Source organism: Lates calcarifer, linkage group LG4, assembly GCF_001640805.2.
Source record: "Lates calcarifer isolate ASB-BC8 linkage group LG4, TLL_Latcal_v3, whole genome shotgun sequence".
Taxonomy (NCBI): Eukaryota; Metazoa; Chordata; class Actinopteri; family Centropomidae; genus Lates; species Lates calcarifer.
Window position 1 is genome coordinate 19,256,874 of NC_066836.1, and position 19,293 is coordinate 19,276,166.

The 19,293-nt window shown below is 46.5% G+C and overlaps 2 protein-coding genes across 2 annotated transcripts; both read right to left on the minus strand.

The window, feature by feature from the left end:
• Positions 1-985: 985 nt before the first annotated feature.
• cnmd (chondromodulin) lies at positions 986-8,813 on the minus strand. The gene is made up of 7 exons (XM_018677440.2): positions 8,647-8,813; positions 8,245-8,385; positions 6,740-6,880; positions 6,104-6,217; positions 3,196-3,346; positions 2,690-2,799; positions 986-2,000 (listed from the first exon to the last, which is right to left on the minus strand). Exons 1-7 carry the CDS (start codon positions 8,716-8,718, stop codon positions 1,776-1,778), a joined length of 954 nt encoding a protein of 317 aa, XP_018532956.1. The 5' UTR covers positions 8,719-8,813; the 3' UTR covers positions 986-1,775.
• A 1,269-nt stretch (positions 8,814-10,082) lies between these two features.
• LOC108883883 (protocadherin-8) lies at positions 10,083-14,363 on the minus strand. The gene is made up of 3 exons (XM_018677441.2): positions 11,427-14,363; positions 11,052-11,277; positions 10,083-10,937 (listed from the first exon to the last, which is right to left on the minus strand). The coding sequence occupies exons 1-3, from the start codon at positions 13,884-13,886 to the stop codon at positions 10,585-10,587; spliced, it is 3,039 nt and encodes a 1,012-aa protein (XP_018532957.1). The 5' UTR covers positions 13,887-14,363; the 3' UTR covers positions 10,083-10,584.
• Positions 14,364-19,293: the final 4,930 nt, after the last annotated feature.

Sequence of the window (19,293 nt, forward strand, 5' to 3'; positions counted from 1 at the left end):
GGAAAATCTTGGAAAGGATCCATCAGACACAAAAAACAGCAAACATTATGACAGGGAGCCATGTTCTGTGATAATGTGCTGGGAGGGATGAAATGTGGCATCAGTGATACGAGCGCAGGCAGTTCAGATATGGTTTGACGGCTTGAGGATGTGGTTTACGTATCGCAGCTTCGATTGGTATCAAGTCTGAGAGGACCGGAGCTGTTTGGCCAGCAGGCGAGGGTGCAGCCCCGAGGTGGAGTGGTGATCTACAGTCGGAGATGTGGGAGAGCAGCCACCTCCCCTGCTCTTCAACCACATATATGCAGCAGCTGTAGCTGTGAGGGGGCGTCCTGCCGAGGCAAGAGAGCATTAATATGGATCAGCCTCCCAACCGCATCATCAAGCCTCTCACACTGAGTTAAGTGTTAAATTCATCACACATCGTTTCATCTCTCGTGACGATCAAACGCCCATTTGTGGCTCTGGATGGAACTCTCAGCTTCATAACAGCCTCTCTCTCTCTCTCTCTCTCTCTCCCTCTCTCTCTCTCTCTCTCTGTCTCTCTCTCTCTCTCTCTCTCTCACACACACACAAACACACACTCCTCCACTATCCCTGACACACACACAAACACACCGCCCCCATCCTTACCCCCCTACCCCCGCCTGAGGCGGCTCTGTGACATCAAAAGGAGCTAAGCGCTTTGCATCGTGGGTAAGATCTGGGAGCGTGACGGCTACAGAGTCTTTAGTCTCATTAAAGAGTTCTAGAGCTGCAACTCTCACATTAAAGAACTCTGGAAACTTCTTTCTGCTCATCCCTTTGGAGCAGCTACCAGATGTGACACTTCTCAAAAACTGAAAAGTGTCTAGTCTGAAAGAGAGGGGGTGGGAGGGGGGGTTCCTAAATAAACCCAATGCTCTGTTATAAGTAAGATGTATTTACAAATAGGATATAAAGTCATTCGGTCAGTAACATAAAAAAGAAGGGTGACACTTTAAAGTTTACTTAAAAAAGTTTATTCAGTGATATTGCACTTTGAGATAACTTCTTCACTGCAGATAAAAATACATTTAGATGAAAGTTTGTGAGAGGGAACGTACAGTACGTTGTTCTAATGAGAGCTACTTATGAAGACCAAACAGGGAAAAGAGTTAAAAACACAGGAGTCCAAAATATTTCTCACTAGGGTGATGAAAAGTAAAATAAACAGCAGAAGCTACTTAAGCCGACTGACTGCTATTGAAACACTACGCACCCTATACATTTATTTACATCAAAAAGCAAAGGATGAAAGAAAAGGTCAGCTCTATAAATACAATTTAAACCTGCTATTCCCACACATAAATCTGTGGCGTTTCTATCCTGGTGTCAATAGATGTCATTGCATTTGATTGAAAACAGGTCTGCTGAATGTCTCATATCATAACCTGCTGAATGTTCTCTCGACAGCGTGTCGTGCTGTAGTTCAGAGGGATCTAAATGGAAAGCAGGTATGTTTTTTTAATAAGAGAAGCTGTGCAGTGAGCAGAGACTGCATACCTTTACATGTGAGATCATGTGTGTCCTAGATTCTGTACCATGCATTTATAATGAGTGGACACGGTTACTGAAGCTGTTCATTTTCTATTAATCAGCTCAGATCAACAGGTGACTAAAGTAAAGGAGAAGCTAAACTTTTCCCTTCATATCCCCCTCCCTTGGAACCCCCATCCCTCCCTCCCCCTTGTTTTTCTTCAATCCTGGACACTACCATCTCCCAGGTGGGCGGCCGAGCAGGGGGGGTGGGGCATCTACACGAGACCCAGGATTCGTGCAACCCACCAGTTGCAGGGCATGATGACCCTGCAGGCCACCCTGCAGCCTCTGTAATGGTACGGCCACGGGTAGTAGCCTCCCAGCGGCTCGCAGATCCTCTGGCAGTGGGTGTAGCTGCGGCGACACTCGGAGCAACACACGCCCTGGTGGTCCAGCATGGGGTCGATGTTCATGTTGCCCTGCTCGCCCTCGAGGCCTCTCTGAGAGGAGATGAGGGGGGACAGAGGTCAGAGAGCGCACAGTGTCTGTGTGACATTCCGTCATGTGACAGTGTGCGTCTTTAGCAGCAGAGAAAACTTGTTTCAAACCAATTAAAAATGGATTTCCGACAGGCGGGATGGGGAGGAGGGGATGTTGTCAGATGTGGGTTTTTGTTGTCAAATATTTTCTTTCTCAACGTTGTGCTTGCTGTTTACCCCCCTCTGTGCTTGTCAGGAGTGTGTTGTGGGGGGGGGCAGGGTGCTTAGAGTGTGAAGGGAGGGGGGATTAGTAAAAGTGGGGCCCAGCATAAGGGGTGAGGATGGAGGGTGTATGTATGGGAGTCTGTGTGTGCTCAGCAGGGCAAACAGGCCACAAGAGGAGGAGGGGGATGTTGTGGAATTATTCATACAGCCTCGATGCTGAAAGGAAAGCTTTGGACAGCCTCACACAGAAAACACATGCACAGAAAACACACCCACGCATACACTTAGATTTGCAGTGACAATGCGGGCCCCCTCCGCCGTGACCCCGGCATCTGCCGCCGCCTGCACAGCTGTGAGAAACTCTCCTCGGCCAAAGCCTTCTCAGGTATCCCTCAGATCTGAACGGACAGTTGCGAGCGCTGCAGAGGGGACGCAAACACGACCGAAGGAGAGGGAAAAAGTGTGAGTTTGTTTGTGTGACTCACCTGATAGGGGTTCTCCGGGTTGAACTCTGCCTCCACGTCCTCCTCCTCCTCCCCGGCCCCGGCTGCCTGGCGGCGCTGGCGGGGGGCAGCCCTCCTCTTCCTCTGTCCGCCTGCACACATCATAGTCTCACTATCTGACAGCAGACCAAATTTAGGAGCGGAGTGGCACTAATGTGGCTCAGCTCCTGATTGCACAGCCGTTTCTCTGGCAGCATTTTGAAGTCCTCAGATGGAGTAGAATAAAATTGTGTTTTGAGAACTTTTGACCTCCCAGCATGCTAAAAATTGTACACTCTGCGGCTCGGAAACTTCAAAAGGACTTTTCTTTTTTAGCTTGTTTTTCTTTCTGGGGCTTTAACAACTGCAGTGTTAAATGGAAATGCTTGAGACCGTTTGACCCACATCCTCTTTGTTTTGAGAAAAAACTCTCACAGCCTTAAAAACTGAGTGTTTTACTCACAGATTCACACTTTCACATCTTTACCCTGAGCCATCTGATTCCTTACTTGTCGAGTAGGTGGGACGGAGCCAAAAGATGGGCAGGTCTCCGCACAGGTCCTTGATCTTGTTGCTGAGGAAGGCGGAGTCCGAGAGGGGTGTGTCAGCCGCCACCCAGATGAGGTCTTCTTCAAACTTGGCCGGCATCACCTCATCCTCCTTTAGAGAGGGCGAAAAAGGTGAGAAGAAATGAGCTGATATGAAAATAAACATCTCAACAAAACATCTGAGCACTGAAAGTGAGATATCAGGCTTGTTCATGTTTCTCATTACTAGCCTTCCCCTTTAAATAGCCCACACCGCTTGCATTCTGTCCAAATCTAATCTGCATTAATGCTGCGCTGTTAATGCTCCTTATAACGACATAAAATCAAGTAGTAAAGAGGAAGCCCTTCAGGCTTTAGTATACACATTCCCTTTGCGTCGACAGTTAGCTGTATACACAATGTCAGGATGCATCAATATCTGAAGGGAAAGGGAGATTGGATGGCCTCAGTGTACAGGTTTCTGCAAATAAACTAATGAGGTTTCCAGGAGGAGAGACTGTGTAAACATACGTATTCTGCATCCACAGCCTGCAGGTAAGAGGGGAATTCTGTGGGGATGATTTTGCCCAGAGGCGTTTGTTCCTGAGGGCTGCGCTGCACTAGCCACAGACATGTTTAGGGAATGTTATCCTCCAACTTTTCAGAAATGCTGCTGCTGTTTTTTTTTTCCTTTCCCCCAGCTCAAATGATTTGCTGGAGGGACAAATAAAAGCAGGGTCCTTCTCCACTGCTCGACTGATAAGAGTTTATCTGACCCACTCTCTCTGGAAGGGGACGCATGCGTGTGTCTGTGTGTGTGTGTGTGTGCTTATCTAACCCATATTTGCCATCACTCTAAATTATAGCAAATGACCAGCCTGCAGCAACCATTATAACAACATCTCCCTGTTTCCACGCACACACACAAACACACTAACGTGAACCAAACGATCATTTATGAGGCAAAAAGAGGCAATAGCACAAACACACACACAAAAGCACAGACGTGAAATAAATGATCGTTTATGAGGCAGAGAGAGGCAATAAGAGCAGCCCTGCATGATAATTAATTGTGCGCTTGTGTGTGTGTGTGTGTGTCAGTGTTTCTGCATGTGCGCGTTCATGAGGGCAATTCTGGTGATGTGGATTTATGTGGATGTGAAGCTTATGCAGAACTAAATGATTTTAATTATCAGACAGCCTCAATTGAACAATCACAGGCGGTGGTAGCGCTGTGATAGCGATCCACACACACATATGGTACTGTATATTCAGTGTAGTCCACTGTTGTGTCAGTGTGTGTTTTTAATCTTAATAGAGTCCACCAAGGTGTTAAGTGATGAGTTTGGGTGATTCATGCTAATACCACAACATACATTAGCATTATGTCAGAGGTGAGAATTTGTAGTAAAGCGCTAAAGCTCAGCAGAGAGTAGACAATGCAGTGTTTTAGAATTAATAAGGAGGAATACGTTTTATAAATGATAACTGCTGGCTATAGTAATGGGCTGATTGCATATTTATTATTTCCTCATAAATCAGCTGAAAGCAGTTTTTAAAAACAACGTTTGGGCTGCCAGGTTTCAAATATCCCTTGATTTACATCCTCCTATTGCCATTTGTATTGTCAAAAAGACAATGGTGATTAGAAAATTACTAACATTTGTAACATCCGATTTAATCATTTACTGTGATAAACTGTGAACAAGTCATTAATAAAGGGTGATGAGTTTTTCCTGTTTTAAGTTTTCAGTGTTTGTAAGTCATTAATAAGGAACTGATCCATCATATCTTCAGCTGTCTGCAGCTCTTTTCCTGAGGGTAAGTGGTCAAACTGTCCAATCTACACCTAATAAATGAAAGAGCTAAATAACTGTGCTTAACCACAGCAGTGACCTGAGCTAAATGTTACTGTTAGCATGCTAAAGTGTGTCACTACTGATATATGTATTTTATATACTTTACAATCTTTTTATGTTTGTGCTTCTGTTACTTGGTCCATATATATTTCTATTAACATTAATAAGTCTCATTTCATTGTTTTTTATGTCTTGTATTATGAGACTGTGTTGCATGTCTGAAATAGTACCTGATGATATAGTCCTGAATGATGTTTTTATTAACTTTAATATTCTCCTTTCTTCTTATTATTGTTCTGCATGCTTGATGAAATGATTTCAATAACTTTGTAATTTGAATGTTATATTCTTTTTTTAGGATAATTCTGTCCATGAATAGCCTCTTGGCTAAATCTTCCCCATTAACAGCAATATCAAAAGTTTCTCCTTTTAATGGTGTATTTCTTACCTACCTATAACGGATATATTTTGTTGACCACTAAAAGGCTAAATTACTCACATACATGAAGTATTTCTTATTAGACAGTGGTACCAAAAGGTCTGTCTTAGTTTGAACGATGCTAGTTGATTCTCATATTTAAGCATTAAGCATTGTTGCAGTGATTACTGTGCATATGCAGATGATCTGGCATTAACAAAAGAAATGTGTTTGCAGTGTGGACCTGGACCTAAATCTGGGAACTTCTCAGGAGGTACTGCTAAATCCCTGTACTTTCACCCCCCTGATGATTCTGACTGGTCCAGCAGATGTGTCATCACATCAGGACGACTACAACAATGGAGCAAATCAAAAAACTACCAATGTGCTGGACGCCAAAATATCCCACTTTGTGAATTACAGTGAGGACACAAAGAGGACCTGGTTCGAAAGTCTCACAAGATTCTTAAAAGCTAAGGTTCTGGAAGTCTCCAGGTTCAGGGCTGTTATGTTGCTCCATTGGAAAAGGGCTATGAGTAAATTCCATGAAAATCATGTGACAACACAGAGACACTTTCTCAGGGCATATATTCAACATACTGGACCAACCCACCAGGTCAAATGTCATCGATTCCTTGTTAAGAGCCTCCACGTCAGGCAGACGAGCCTTCACCTGGGTCTTGATGTAGCACTTCTCTCCTCCTGAAAACCGAATCCCTGTGATCCCCTGGAGTGGTCAGAAAGGAAAGAGGACAAACAGACAGCTGGAATTTATCATTTATAACTTCCCTAGATGTTGTATTGTTCTCTCTAATCTGCAGAAGTCTTCTGGGACTATACATTAAATGCAACATCACAGCTAACATATGTCTGATTTTGCTTAAACATATGCAGGGTGATGATTTAAAAATTATACTCACAAGGACAGTATGATTTAAGGGTCGAAATTTTAATTGTTAAAAGGACAAAACTGCTGCTTCAATAGCCTGATTGGCCTCAATGGAGCGCTTTAATAAAAGGTCAAAAACCACCAGTCCGAATTTAATGAAAAGGGACAATGCATCTCAACACCGATTGGCCCAAAGGGAGGACATGTCTACTTGTTCTTAATTTTTCCACCACTGCACACAGGGCCACAAGGGCCTTTAAAGTTTCATCAAATCTGATCAGCTCCCTCTCCCAGTTTATTGGACAGAGCAGACAACTGTGTTGATATTGATATTTTTTGATTATTTTCAGATCAACTCACAATCTCAAAGTCATGGACCTCCACGGCTTCATCCGCCCCGCTGCCGGTGCTGAATTTCTCCATGTTATTGGCTGTGTCGATTTCCATTGACCCCTCCTCCACTTTGCCATTGATGCTCATGCTGTAGTGGACATTGTAGACCTGCACACACACACACACACACAAAACACACACAAGGTTTCAGACTGGCATGTAAGGTATGAGAGTCCTGAGAGTCACCCCATCCCCCATCCCCCTCCCTTTCATTCTCCCTCTCCTTCCTTCTCCAATCTTACCCCATGACTTTTCCTCACACATACAGCCCCTCTTTTTTCAATTTTAACTCTCAGACACACTCACATTCATTCAGACTTGGTCAGAAGAATGCAATCCTTACACCTCTGGGTGATGATGACCCTCCTACAGAGCCTTTTCATCATGTTTTAATAGCATTTTCAAACTTCATATTGGGGAAAAAAACACCCTGAAAGCTACATTTTCCCTCTCATCTCTTACACCTCTTGCCCCTGGAGCATCAGCCGGACCAGAGAGGCCCCCTCCTCGCCCCCTCTCCACCCTGCCACAGTCCTCCAACACACACCACATACACACAAGGACTCCATTCACCAAGCTTTACCTCAGACTGCGCCATGAAAATGGAGTGTTTAATTTACATTTTACTGTTTGCCTACACTGCAAAAAATCCATCTTGAAGAGCTGCTTTAGTCCATTGAGCCTTTTTAATTCAAACAACTTTAAAAATCTACCACTGCCGACATAATTTCTCTTGTTTCCAATTCAAAAGAGCTTGTTTCAACAATTTCTTCAATCAAGCGACATAATTTTTAATATGGTGTGAGTATGAGATCTGTGGTAGTTCCACTTACTGTAGAAAAGTTTTGAAAGTGGAGAAAACTGCTTTGAAAAAAGAATTTATCCAGCAGATCAGACTGACTTGATTCAATTGAAAGCCTTAAGGGACTGTGTGAAAATGACCAGGGGGGTGACGGGGGCTGAATCCTGTGTTCCACTTTGTATAAAGTCAAGGTTCCCCACAGGGTTATTAATGGTTTCTTAGAGCTTTCCTCTTTGGCTCCCCATAACATTTCAAAATAATATAACAGTGCTAAATTGGTACAACATGTTTAATCACGTACCCCGATTTAAATATTAGTATCTTGATGGAACTTCTAATGTGCAACACCAGTGAAACCCTGACACAGAGACAGAACTATTGTTGTTTGCATGTGGCAAAGTGCACTTTTATGATGGACTGTAACTTTTATGACTACCTGTAACTAAGAACACAAAACCAAAATACAAATTCAGGACAAGAGAAACTAAAAAGAAGACCTTTGCCTGTTTTCCCAGAGAGTCAGACAGCCATACGTTCAAACAATAAAATGAAATAAATTACACTACCCCCCCCCCCCCATTCCTAATAATTTTCGTACAGTCCCTTACAAAAAACAACCTCACATACAGGCACAAACGTAGTAAGAATAATGATAACATGTCTTACTTACGTGTTTTTCGTTGTTGTTCCAGAAGTAGAAAGCTCCAACAGCCCCCAGCAGTAGCAGCAGAGCTCCGGCGATGAGGACCGCGATCCCGGCCTTCAGGAGGCGGCCGGTGGCGGCGGGTTTCACCGCCACGGCGGAGTAGGCCTACGGTAAAGTAAACAAACTCCAAAATGACAACATGACCATACTCATACCCTTAAAGCCCTCTGTACAGAAGCTTTTGATAACCTTATGATATGATTCTGAACCCGCGGTGATGTCCATGTAATGATGAAGTTAAAGAGGAGGCTATCTATGAGACTTTTGAAATGTCAGGTGTTGAGTGTTTTAGCTTTGGCCCCCTCAGATGAACAGCAGCCTGTGTGATATCCCAGCACTGGCCTGTATGACTGTATGAACACTCACCGGAGGCATGAACTGCTGCAGGTCCTCTGGTCCCGCCGAGGCGATCGGTACTTTCTCTGAGCTCCCGGCCATGACTGGAGCCAAACACCTGAGGAAACTCAACTCCACTAATTCCTCTCTCTCTCTCTCTCCCTCCCTCCCTCTCCCTCTCTCTCTCTCTCTCCCCCTCACACACACACACACTCACTCTCTTTCTCTTCGAGGGGAGGGTGTTCGAGTTTTACGCTCTCGTGCCTTGTACAACCTTTAAAAGTTTAGTGATTTTAAATAAAAAGGTAAAATATAACCCCCGCTGATGACGACCACCACATTATGAAGAGCCACTCATTTTAAGACTAAAGCCAGGCTTTCTTTCAGAAAATCATTCATCATTTTTTCTCTTTGAAGATCACATAGGCTGCTCATGTAACTTACATGAGTTTGATTCCTGCTATGATCCTTAGAATTTCATATCATTAAGCCTCGTGACAACCTCTGTGGGCAGACTAACATCTATTCAGCAATTAAGGAGATGATGAAGGAGGGGTGATTTTGTCTCCTCGAATCACCTTCGCACACCTCCCCCCTCCTCACCCCCTCCCTCCCTCCACAGACGGTTGGGGGTCAGAGGTGACTCTGGCGGAATGTCGCGTGTTTTCCCCACGAGACCGTGTATTTGCATGACTGTGTGTAAAAAAAAAAATGCGACAGACGTCTATCTTACTTCTCTGTGTCTTCAATCTGAGTCCAGAACCGTGATAAGAAATGCCCTGAATCCATGAATGATAATGGATTGGGGGGGGGGGGGGGGGGGGGATTACGTAAGGGGCGCACCGTGCGCACTTGGCAGATAGACAAAAAACATTCTGACAGGATTGCAGGAAGGTTTATTCACGAGGACTTCTCGGTCTTAAACAGAAATCAGCTGTGTCTGGGTCCCTTGCACACATGTTTTGTTAGACTCTCTCTTATGCATGTGAGCTTTTAGACACAGTAAAGAACAGTAAAAGGCGCCTTTGCGCATGGTCTCCCTCATTATGCATGTTTCTTCCATGGGCACAAATCAGGTGGAAGTGATTTACGTAATGGAAACCTCAGCATATCTTTAATTCTTGTATTCACATGCAGGTCTCGGGCAGTACAATACATGTATTAATTCCACGAAGATGAAAAGAATAACTCTGAAGGTTTTCGCTGTTGTTATGCATGAGTGATTTGCTGGAAAACCTTGGCGTCTGCTTTGGCATCTTCCCAGAAAAATCGTATTCACAAAAGAAAAAAAAAAAAAAAACTAAACTGACCTTCCTCAGTGGGCTGCAAGGACAGACACTCATTCTGCAATAACAGCGACGCCTGTTGGCTTTTACTGTAGTGACTGGCCTGACTGATGTCCCTGCAAGGCATTCACAACCTGCCTTCTCCTCTCTCTGAACAGACACGAGTCACATGCTCAGAACAGTATTTCAAAGTTTATTTTCTCTCAGAATATCGTGATGATAGAAAAATCTGTACAATTATTTATTATTGCATTCAAATAATTTCATACACCGTTATCAACTTGATACATTGTGAGTCACCGGCCGTCAAACTGAACAGTTCCCAGGGCCATTTTAAATAGTCAGCATGCTTAAAGATCAATAATTACAATTCATATGTACATATCTTTGTTTAATTATTACTTTTATAAAAAATAAAGTCTCTGTATGTACAAAACTTGCATATGATACACTTCATGTCCAACAAAATGTGTGATTGAATGGACTTCAGATGTGGCTTTTACAATAAAACAAAAACACACAAATATTAGGATATAAACTCATATATGCACACTCTCCACGTCAACAAATAACTTCAAATAGTTACATTTTTCTCATTGTCAATGAATCATAAATTAAAAATCTGAATACACTATACATTTCTTTGAGAGAGAGCTTAGGTGTTTGTGTGCAGTTGTCTCTTTTAGACGTCGTTGTTGGGGCAGTGTGTTGGGGTGGGGGTGTAAACAGGGATGGTCACATCACTAATCTCCTGGACCCTCACAGGCCTGGGCGGGGTGACCAGGACGTAGTCGTACTCTCTGTGCAGCACCTTCTCGTACACACTCTGCAGCCCCACCGTTTTGGGGATGTGTGCCTGGTAGTAGTTGTCCCTGCGGTGGGGGTCCCGGGGCAGGGAGGCCGTCTTGGAGAGGCTGTTGAAGGAGGAGAGGGTCGGGGCCGGAGAGGGAGCCACGTTGGCTCTTACTGCTGAGGGGCTCCAGCAGCGATCTGAGTGACCCAGGACCTTACACTCACTGGTGCAAGCCCACAGACCTGACAGAGACAGAGAGGACAGACTGAAGTTAGATTTAAAGCCAAATCATGAAACCAAACCGATACAGTTTTATACTTTTATTCAAATGTACCATTTGTGTCTTTTGTCTTTACCATTTTGGCCGCCCATGGGAGGAACCACTGCCCCGTCTTTCTTCAGTCCAGTGTCTCCACTGACATCACTGTCACTGTCATTGAAGTCACTGTCTCCCTTGCCACTGTCTTTGCCACTGAAGGCTGGGTCCCTGGCAGAGATGGTGGTGTAAGAGTTTCCCTTCCAGATGGTGATGGGCCTCACAGCCTCCTTTCCGTTCCCATAGCCAGGCAGAGTGGAGTATCCCTGCAGGAGGAGAGAAGAGAAAGAAAACAGGTTAATGTCTGCTGGATGAACACATTATTGCAGAGTGTTTGTTGTTGTGTGCCTCCTAACGCCTCCCCTCTCCTCCCCTCCCCCCCTTCAAAACACAGTGTCCCAGAGGTTCATCTCACCTCGTGTTTGTTCCCTCGGAGCTTGCTGTTGTTGTCTGAGTCGTACACGCAGGGCACCTCGCTTCCGTCCTCTGAGGCCGAGCACATGTCGCTGCCCCCGGGGTGAGCCGAGGTGAACCCACCGGGCTGGCTGCTGTAGGAGTGTCCGTCAAAGCCCGTTCCTCCCCCGGCACCATGGAGAGGCAGAAGCGGGTTGTCCCCCACGTGGTTTCTGCCCCGCTCCAGCGTGCCCTTCTCCCCGTATGAGTCGCTGTCCTCTCCGCCTTTGTCCCGCTTCCTCCGGTTGCAGGTGGTGGCGATGAGGATGATGGCGAGCAGCAGGAGCGTGCAGCTCCCCGCGAGGACAACAATAATCACCACCGACAGGTCCCACTGCGCGTGCACCTCGTACCCGCCGCCCGCCTGGTACACTGTTCTGTCGCTTGGCGGGGCGCCCGCGATGATGAGGAAGTGGAGCGTGGCGGTGGAGGTGAGCGCGGGCCTCCCGTTGTCACTCACCGTCACTGTCACGCTCAGGGTCTCGTCCACGTCGTGGCTCAGCACCTGGTTGAGGTAGATTTCGCCGGTGGCTTTGTTAACGGAGAACACGGAGGGTTCCCCGGTGGCCAGCCCGTAGGTTAGGTCCGAGTTCACGCCCTCGTCCGCATCCCGCGCCTCCACCCTGGTGATGACGTAGCCGGTCGGTGCGTCCCGGGGCAGGAGGACCTCAGCGGAGCCGTTGTTGAGGGCTGGCTGAGTGATGACCGGTGCGTTATCGTTCTGGTCCACTATCCTCACATAGACATTAGCGCTGCCGGACAGGGGCGGGGAGCCGCCGTCACTCGCCGTGATGCGGAGCTCCAGCTGTTTCATCACCTCGTAGTTGAAGCTCCGGAGCGCGTAAAGCGACCCACTGGCCGGGTCCAGCGACACAAAGGTGGAGATGGGAGAGCCCATGAAGTAGGTGTCGGCCAGTTTGTAGCTGACCTTCCCGTTTGACCCCATGTCCATGTCCCGCGCCACGACTGTGGTGATGTACGCTCCAGGTGCGTTGTTCTCCACCACTGCCACCTCATACACCGGTTTACTGAACACCGGAGCGTTGTCGTTCTCATCTGTCAGCCTGATGGTGTACTGCGTGATGGTCCTGAAGGGAGGGGAGCCCAAGTCCTCCGCCACTACTGTGAGGTTGTATTCGGGGATTTTCTCCCGGTCCAGCGGGCTGGTGCTCACGATCATGAAGCTGTCCTCGTAAGCCTGCTGCAGTCTGAAGTGGTCGTGTCCGTACAGGGTGCAGTGCACCTGTCCGTTAGCGCCCGAATCTCTGTCCGAGGTGCTCACCAGAGCTACGAAACTCTCTCGGGCCGCCGCCTCAGTGATGTACGCGATCCCCGCCGTGATGGATGTCATGGGGGTGATGGAGATCTCCGGCGCGTTGTCGTTAACGTCCTGCACCTGCACTACTATTTTGCAGATGGCCGGACTCGGGTTCGGACCCAGGTCTGTGGCCTGGACGTCAAACTCGTACGTGTTCTTACTTTCAAAGTCAATCGGGCTCTCCAGGGTGAGCCGCCCCGTCTTCCTGTCCACTCTGAAGAGTTGTCGGATTTCTGGGGTCACCTGGTTACCGAACCCGTACACCACCTCGCCGTTCAGCCCCTCGTCCGGGTCCTCTGCGTTCAGGTCCAGCAAGAGGGAGCCCACCGGTGCGTCCTCGGGCAGGTCCACGGAGAAGCTGTTCCGGTCAAACACCGGGCTGTTGTCGTTGTAGTCTTTCACCTTGATGTTGATGCGCGTTGTTCCGGTGCGGGACGGGTTGCCGCCGTCCATAGCCACAAGCTCCAGCGCGTAAGTAGCCTGCGTCTCCCGGTCCAGCTCCTTCATGAGCACCAGCTCCGCATATTTAACCCCGTCGGCCCTGCTGAGCACGTCGATTGAAAAGTGGCTGTTGACGGAGATCTGGTAGCTTTGGATGTAGTTCGCCCCAACATCCTCGTCCACGGCAAAGTCCAGCGGGATCCGCGTGCCCACCGCTGTGTTCTCGGAGATCTCCAGACTCGACTCTTTCCGGGGAAACTCGGGGGAGTTGTCGTTGATGTCCTTGACCTCCACCTCGACGTGGATTAGTTTGAACTGCTCTTTGGAGAAGCTGACCACGTCGAAAGCGATGAGGCAGTGCAGGGTGTGTTTGCAGATCCGCTCTCTGTCTATCCTCTCTCCTATGGTCAGCTGCCCGTCGCTCTCCCTCAGACGGATGAAAGAGGAGTTGAACTGTTTCATCATCCTGAAATTGGTCCTGGAGCCTCCCGATGATGAGGAGGGAGTGGAGGAGATGTCCTTGGCCAAGTTTCCAATCACTGTCCCTGGTGCGTCTTCCTCAAATGTCTGATATTTCACCGTCTTTCCTTGTGTGACAGCAGAGAGGTTTGCCAAAAAGACGCACACGAGCACCAACAGCCCGTTCCACCCTATTTCTCCCATCTTGACACCTTCACTCCAAACAAAATGACCTGAAATTCAGCAAACTGTCCGAAATGAGTCCAGTTTAGAGTTTAAACAAAACACAGCTACAAAAAGCTCTTCCTTCCCCGCTCTTGTCGACTCTCCGGGGCTGTTTTTTTAATATAAAGCCTCTAATAAATATTCCATATGTCTTTCAATGCGCACTCTGGATGCGCTCCGCTCTCTCTCTACTGGAGGTGTGCTGCTCTCTCAGCGCAAGAGGGCTGCAGTGTCTGCAGGAGGGTTTATACGGCGAGGCATGCAAATGAGCCGCACTGTGACCAATCCGGGCTTTGAGAGGGAAAAAAAGGGGGACTTCTGAAAGACCTCTAAACCCTGTTTAGAGATTCCTGGACTGTGCGGAGAAACTTGGCACCCAATATGTGGGCTAAACGCGGGGCTTGATTTAATACAGCTATAGTTTCCGTTGCTTGTTTATGTTCCTCGGGCTGTTAAATGAGTCTGCGCACAGACACACGGGGGGAGCACAGAGATGCGCAGTGTCCCTGAGATAGAGGACAAAGCATTTGAATAGGAGTGTCTGTTCAGGATGCTTTAGCCCTATAGGCGTACCTTCAGTGTGGAGAGATTTACGCTTAAACACTGGCTGCTCCGATCCTCACGCACGTGTCCCGTGTAACCCACCCGAGTAACAAGCAGTCACTGGCACGCTCAACTGTCCCAGTGACCTCCCCACCTCTGACAGAAAAACAACTTCGTGCAGGAATATGACATGATTTGTCCTTCTCTCCAGCCCCAGAGTGCCCTGCTCCACTCAGCCAGACAGATAAGATTTCATATAATGCACTTTTGATGGACCCATAATGCTGAGACAGCTTAACATGCAGAATAATTGCAGTGCCAGGCATTCAAAAAAGAAAAAGAAAAAAAAGTGGTGTAACTGATGGTAATAGCATCATTTTAGTGCTCATTTTATTCTCATTAATAAATTCCATAAATTTGCTCTGCCTTCTATTATTCATCCCCCTAGTGTGTTGTAATCCAGTAATTGTTTGCCTATCAGATCATATCTGAGGCAAGAAAAAGGACTATATCCACTTAAACATTGATTTTATTCTAATTCGGTCTCAGCTCAGATCGGCTCACGAGATGTCTTGTGCGCGCGAGAGGGGATTTTTTAATTAAAGCCAGTGTAACGGCCCGGTTTAACATGCGACTCTCCTTGGCCTCGGCTGCCTGAACTGAGAGGTGCAGGTGAAGACGACGCGCGCGCGCGCGCACACACACACACACACACACACACACAGGCGGTCACGCACGCACTCACACAACCTTCCACGAACCCGTTACAAATGGGATTTGGCTGTAAACGCAGGGGGGATTTATCAGGATTTCAATAGTGAGATTATATCAAAGGCGTATGAAGCCCTCGTTAGTAGCGGCGGGATAATGGCATGGCAGGGTCTCCCTTTACAGACGTCCATGCCGGTATTGTGGCCCCTGAGCCGGTCTGTGGGGACCCTAACCCCCGCTGCCTCCATGCAGCCCTCTGCCTAACTGCAGCATAATGAGGCAGAGCCACATGCAGCCTTTGTATCATCCCTCCATCCCCATTCTTCCCCCCTCCTTCCCCAGACCTGCCCTGGTCCCGGCCACGACTCCTTTCATTACAGGGAGATGGGAGATGAATTGCCCTGGACATCAGGGTCCCTCCTATTAAAATACATTTAGAGAGCGAGCGGGCCCCGTCACGGCTCTTTAAGAGATTTTCTCATTCTTCCCATTGGACTCTGTCTCTCCTTCCCTCCTTCCCCCCCTCTTTATTCACCCCCCACCCCTTCCTCACACGCACACAACCAGCTTTTTCAGGGGCAACACTTGCCTTGCAGTAGAAGCTAATATCAGTTGGCATGTTCTATAAAGAACCCATCTGCCACAGAAAGTCAAATAGGAGACACCTGAATGGGCAACATCTAGTCAAGCAGCTTGCATAGTTAGACACAGTCAAGCCTGTCCTGAAGGATAAGGAGATATCACTCTGTGAGGAATTAAGGACATCCAAATAAAATGATCAACCTTTAATGTCTGTTAGAGAAAAATAGCTGCCACTTTCCAACAAGCCACCTCTATAAAGAGTTTAAAGTTTCAAGTGATAAGGTTATTGATGATTGATAATTCATTTACTAATAGTTTATAGATCAGTTATAGCCTAATCCATTAATAAGAACAACTTTGGGATTGCCAGGTTGTGGAAAACCCCTTAGACTGTATAGCCACTTAGGGACTGTGTGAAAATAGACTTGTTATCCTCCTAAATTTACATTTGATTTCAGCCTTGCTTTGCAGCATAGCTAACAGCTACATCAAAATGACAACTTTTATTTGTGATATGGTTCATAAAGTTGCATGCAGAGATAGCAATTTTGTCTATGTAACAGGACTTAATGAATGTGTACACAGGTGGGGCACATCAGAAGTTCCACTGAGATTAGAATCAATGCACTGAGATGGAAAAGACTTTTCCAGATAAGTTCTGATGTAGTGAACATTTTAACAGTGTCTGACATGGCCATTGAAAAAGAAATTTCTGAAGCTCCCTCTCCATTTTGCTCTCTTTGTTCCTACTTCTTCTCCTGGCTATTGGCAAACAACATCTGTTTCACCACCGCCTGACGACACTACACAGCCTAGTTCATTCATTCGAAAACAGGTCGCCTCAGATTTGCTTGCCAATTATATGGAAACACTGCCACTACAGGACAGTCCCTTATTTTTCTGTAAAGAGTCACAGACAATCTGGACACATTTATTTATTGCAGTTTCAGGCAGCAGTTCAAAGTCAAAGAAGTGGAGGATCCTTTTATTTTTTTAGTAAAATAGTAAAAGTTAAATATAGGCCTAAAGTTTATCCCTGTCACCAACCCAGTAACTTTCATACAGTCCCTTACTGTGCAGACAATCTGAATACAATTCTACTGACAACTGCTTTACTATTAAATAATGCATTAACATATTTATAAACGCATTATTACCTGCCAGATGGAGAGGTCAATAGCAGTTTATGGCATTTTTCACAACCTGGCAACCCCAGATTTCTTGATATTCATAGTATCAAAGCAGTAATGACAATATGAGATCAGATAGGATGGGATAACTCGGATTCATTTGTTGCTGTTACAACAAGAGGTCTGATCCATGAGCTCTTTCATTCACTCTACAGCATCGCGAGGAGCCCATTCTGTCCAACCTGGAGGCAGAGGGGGTCTATTGAGCCGCAGCAATTATGTGTTCACTGCGGGGCTGGTTTGATTCCTCCGTGAGAGAATGGTCCTGTTTATTCTCATTTCTTTACGTGTTGAGAGTACACAGGACTCCGCCGGTATTCTACCGCTCTGCATTCTCTCACACACAGAAAGACAAGAGCAATCAAAAGCAAATTACACTATGCTGAGTCTCGCCTCGCGGATTAAAATCTCTGCACGTGCATGTGCGCGTGCATTAGCCCAGAAAGACAGAGGGGAGATGCTGTTTTTTCTTCTCTCAATGTTAGACAGGCTTTTGCATCCTCACCCCCCGAGAGCAAAGCTGTCACTTGAAGGACACACACACCTAAAAAAAAAAATAATTCTCTCACGTGACCACCGTGTCAATCTCGCCCGTCTGCACGCGAGTTCAACAAAAGCAGAATTAGAGTGAGTCTCCGAAATCCCCTCTATTCTTCACGGGACATATTAGCATTTTCTTTAACATATATAAATATATCCTTAGAGGATCCCCCTCCTCACCCCTCCCTCCTCTCCTTTCTTTCTTTTCTTCAGCATTGTGGTCCCATTTGCTCAAGTGATCGCCGGGTATTTGGGGTCTGAAGCCGGTCGCCCGATCCCTGCCTCTTGTTGGGGCTTAACTCATTGAGATGGAAATAGGCGATTTGGTCTCTTTTGTCCACCAGATAAGCGGTGGAGGGAGAAAGTGGGGAGAGAGGGGAGGGGGTGAGAAAGGAGAGATGTTGGCTCTGTGTGTTTGTGTGTGTGAGAGGGAGGGGGTGTCTAAGATAATCGATCAGCACACTGAACTCCCTTCACCACCACCACCACCCCTCCCCTTCCCCTCTCAGCTAACCTTTGCTTAACTCGCGTGCCATCACAAGCACGGAGTCCTAATTGGTTCCCAGCACTAATTATCCAATTATCGCCTCTCCACCGCAGAACCGCTCTCCAGGGCTCGTCTGGGTAATGGCCCCCGTCCTCTACACTATTGATGAAAATGATTAGGAGTGAATGCGCCCCATCAGCCCCAGAGTGCAACACTTAAGAAAGTTGTGTCGTGGCCTCTGTATAGCGGCACTTCACTTACGCTTTAGAGGGTAGATGCGCTCATTCACCCTGTATTATTCCCAAACTCTTATCGAAATTAAATACATGATAAAGTGGTGTGCAGGTTAATTAGGCGCTTTGTGAGGTCCTAACATGGACAAAAATGAAGACTGTAGGTTGAGGCTTCAGTCTGGCACTTCTGTTAAGGTCATAACATTTCACGGTGAATTGTCCACTTCAGTAGTTTGGTGTAGAAGATGTTATTTCTTAAAGAGGATGAAAGTGACAACTAGTTTGAAAGTAGTTTAAATTTATTATACTTTTTGTGATTATTAACTAAATAAAAGGGGAACGCTGGAATAAAATATACATTTAGGATGAGTAAAAAAACTAAAAGAGCCTCCTCCTGCTCAGCCAAAATAAGTTTTCTAAACTCTCCCCTAATCATTTTCTTATAGTGACTAAATAAGTGACTTAAATTAACTTGAATTATCAGATGAAACTGCACCAAACGGTACAGTAAACATGCTTGCTTTAAGGAAAATAATATACTAATTTTTACTAGATATTTTTGCGTTCTGACTGTCCAATCAGACGACCAGTAGTCTAACAGGCAGTGAACTGCACTGAGCCAGATCTGAGTGGAGCAGCAGGCACGGACTGGCACCAGAATGCCACCAGATTGATAACGTCCAGTTACATTAAACATTTATTCTCCTTCCTCAACCTCTTTTTCTCTTAGTTAACTTCTGCTCCGATCCATCACCTTCCAGCCCATCTGTCGCTGATAGCTGCAACACTTTGAATAAATTCCTCCCGACAAACAAAACGGTTAACATCTCATGAATACAGCCTCTTCTTTTTTTTACACACCACACACAGATTGTGGGGAAACTTTAGGGCCAGTGGAGTAACTAGTGCAAAGAAATCTGTCCGGGGACACTCCCTCTTCGCTTCCACTTCATTACCGGTATTGTGCTCGGGAGCGCGCAATCTGTGCGGCCGTCTCCGCCCGGCCCCGCCAGCTTTCTAATGAGTTTCCAATGATGATTTAAAGGCTCGCACGGCCCCCTTTCTCCCTCCACGAGCTCCTCCCACCTCCCCTCTCATTC

Excerpts from the sequence above, each read along its gene's own strand:
- LOC108883883 (XM_018677441.2), bottom strand. The coding sequence starts at position 13,886 with ATGGGAGAAATAGGGTGGAACGGGCTGTTGGTGCTCGTGTGCGTCTTT. Across the intron at positions 11,278-11,426 it reads TCCGAGGGAACAAACACGAG|GGATACTCCACTCTGCCTGG; the intron begins GTGAGATGAACC and ends CTCCTCCTGCAG. Across the intron at positions 10,938-11,051 it reads TCCCATGGGCGGCCAAAATG|GTCTGTGGGCTTGCACCAGT; the intron begins GTAAAGACAAAA and ends TGTCTCTGTCAG.
- cnmd (XM_018677440.2), bottom strand. The coding sequence starts at position 8,718 with ATGGCCGGGAGCTCAGAGAAAGTACCGATCGCCTCGGCGGGACCAGAG. Across the intron at positions 6,881-8,244 it reads GGAACAACAACGAAAAACAC|GTCTACAATGTCCACTACAG; the intron begins GTAAGTAAGACA and ends GTGTGTGTGCAG. Across the intron at positions 2,800-3,195 it reads CCGTCCCACCTACTCGACAA|GCGGACAGAGGAAGAGGAGG; the intron begins GTAAGGAATCAG and ends TGATGTGTGCAG.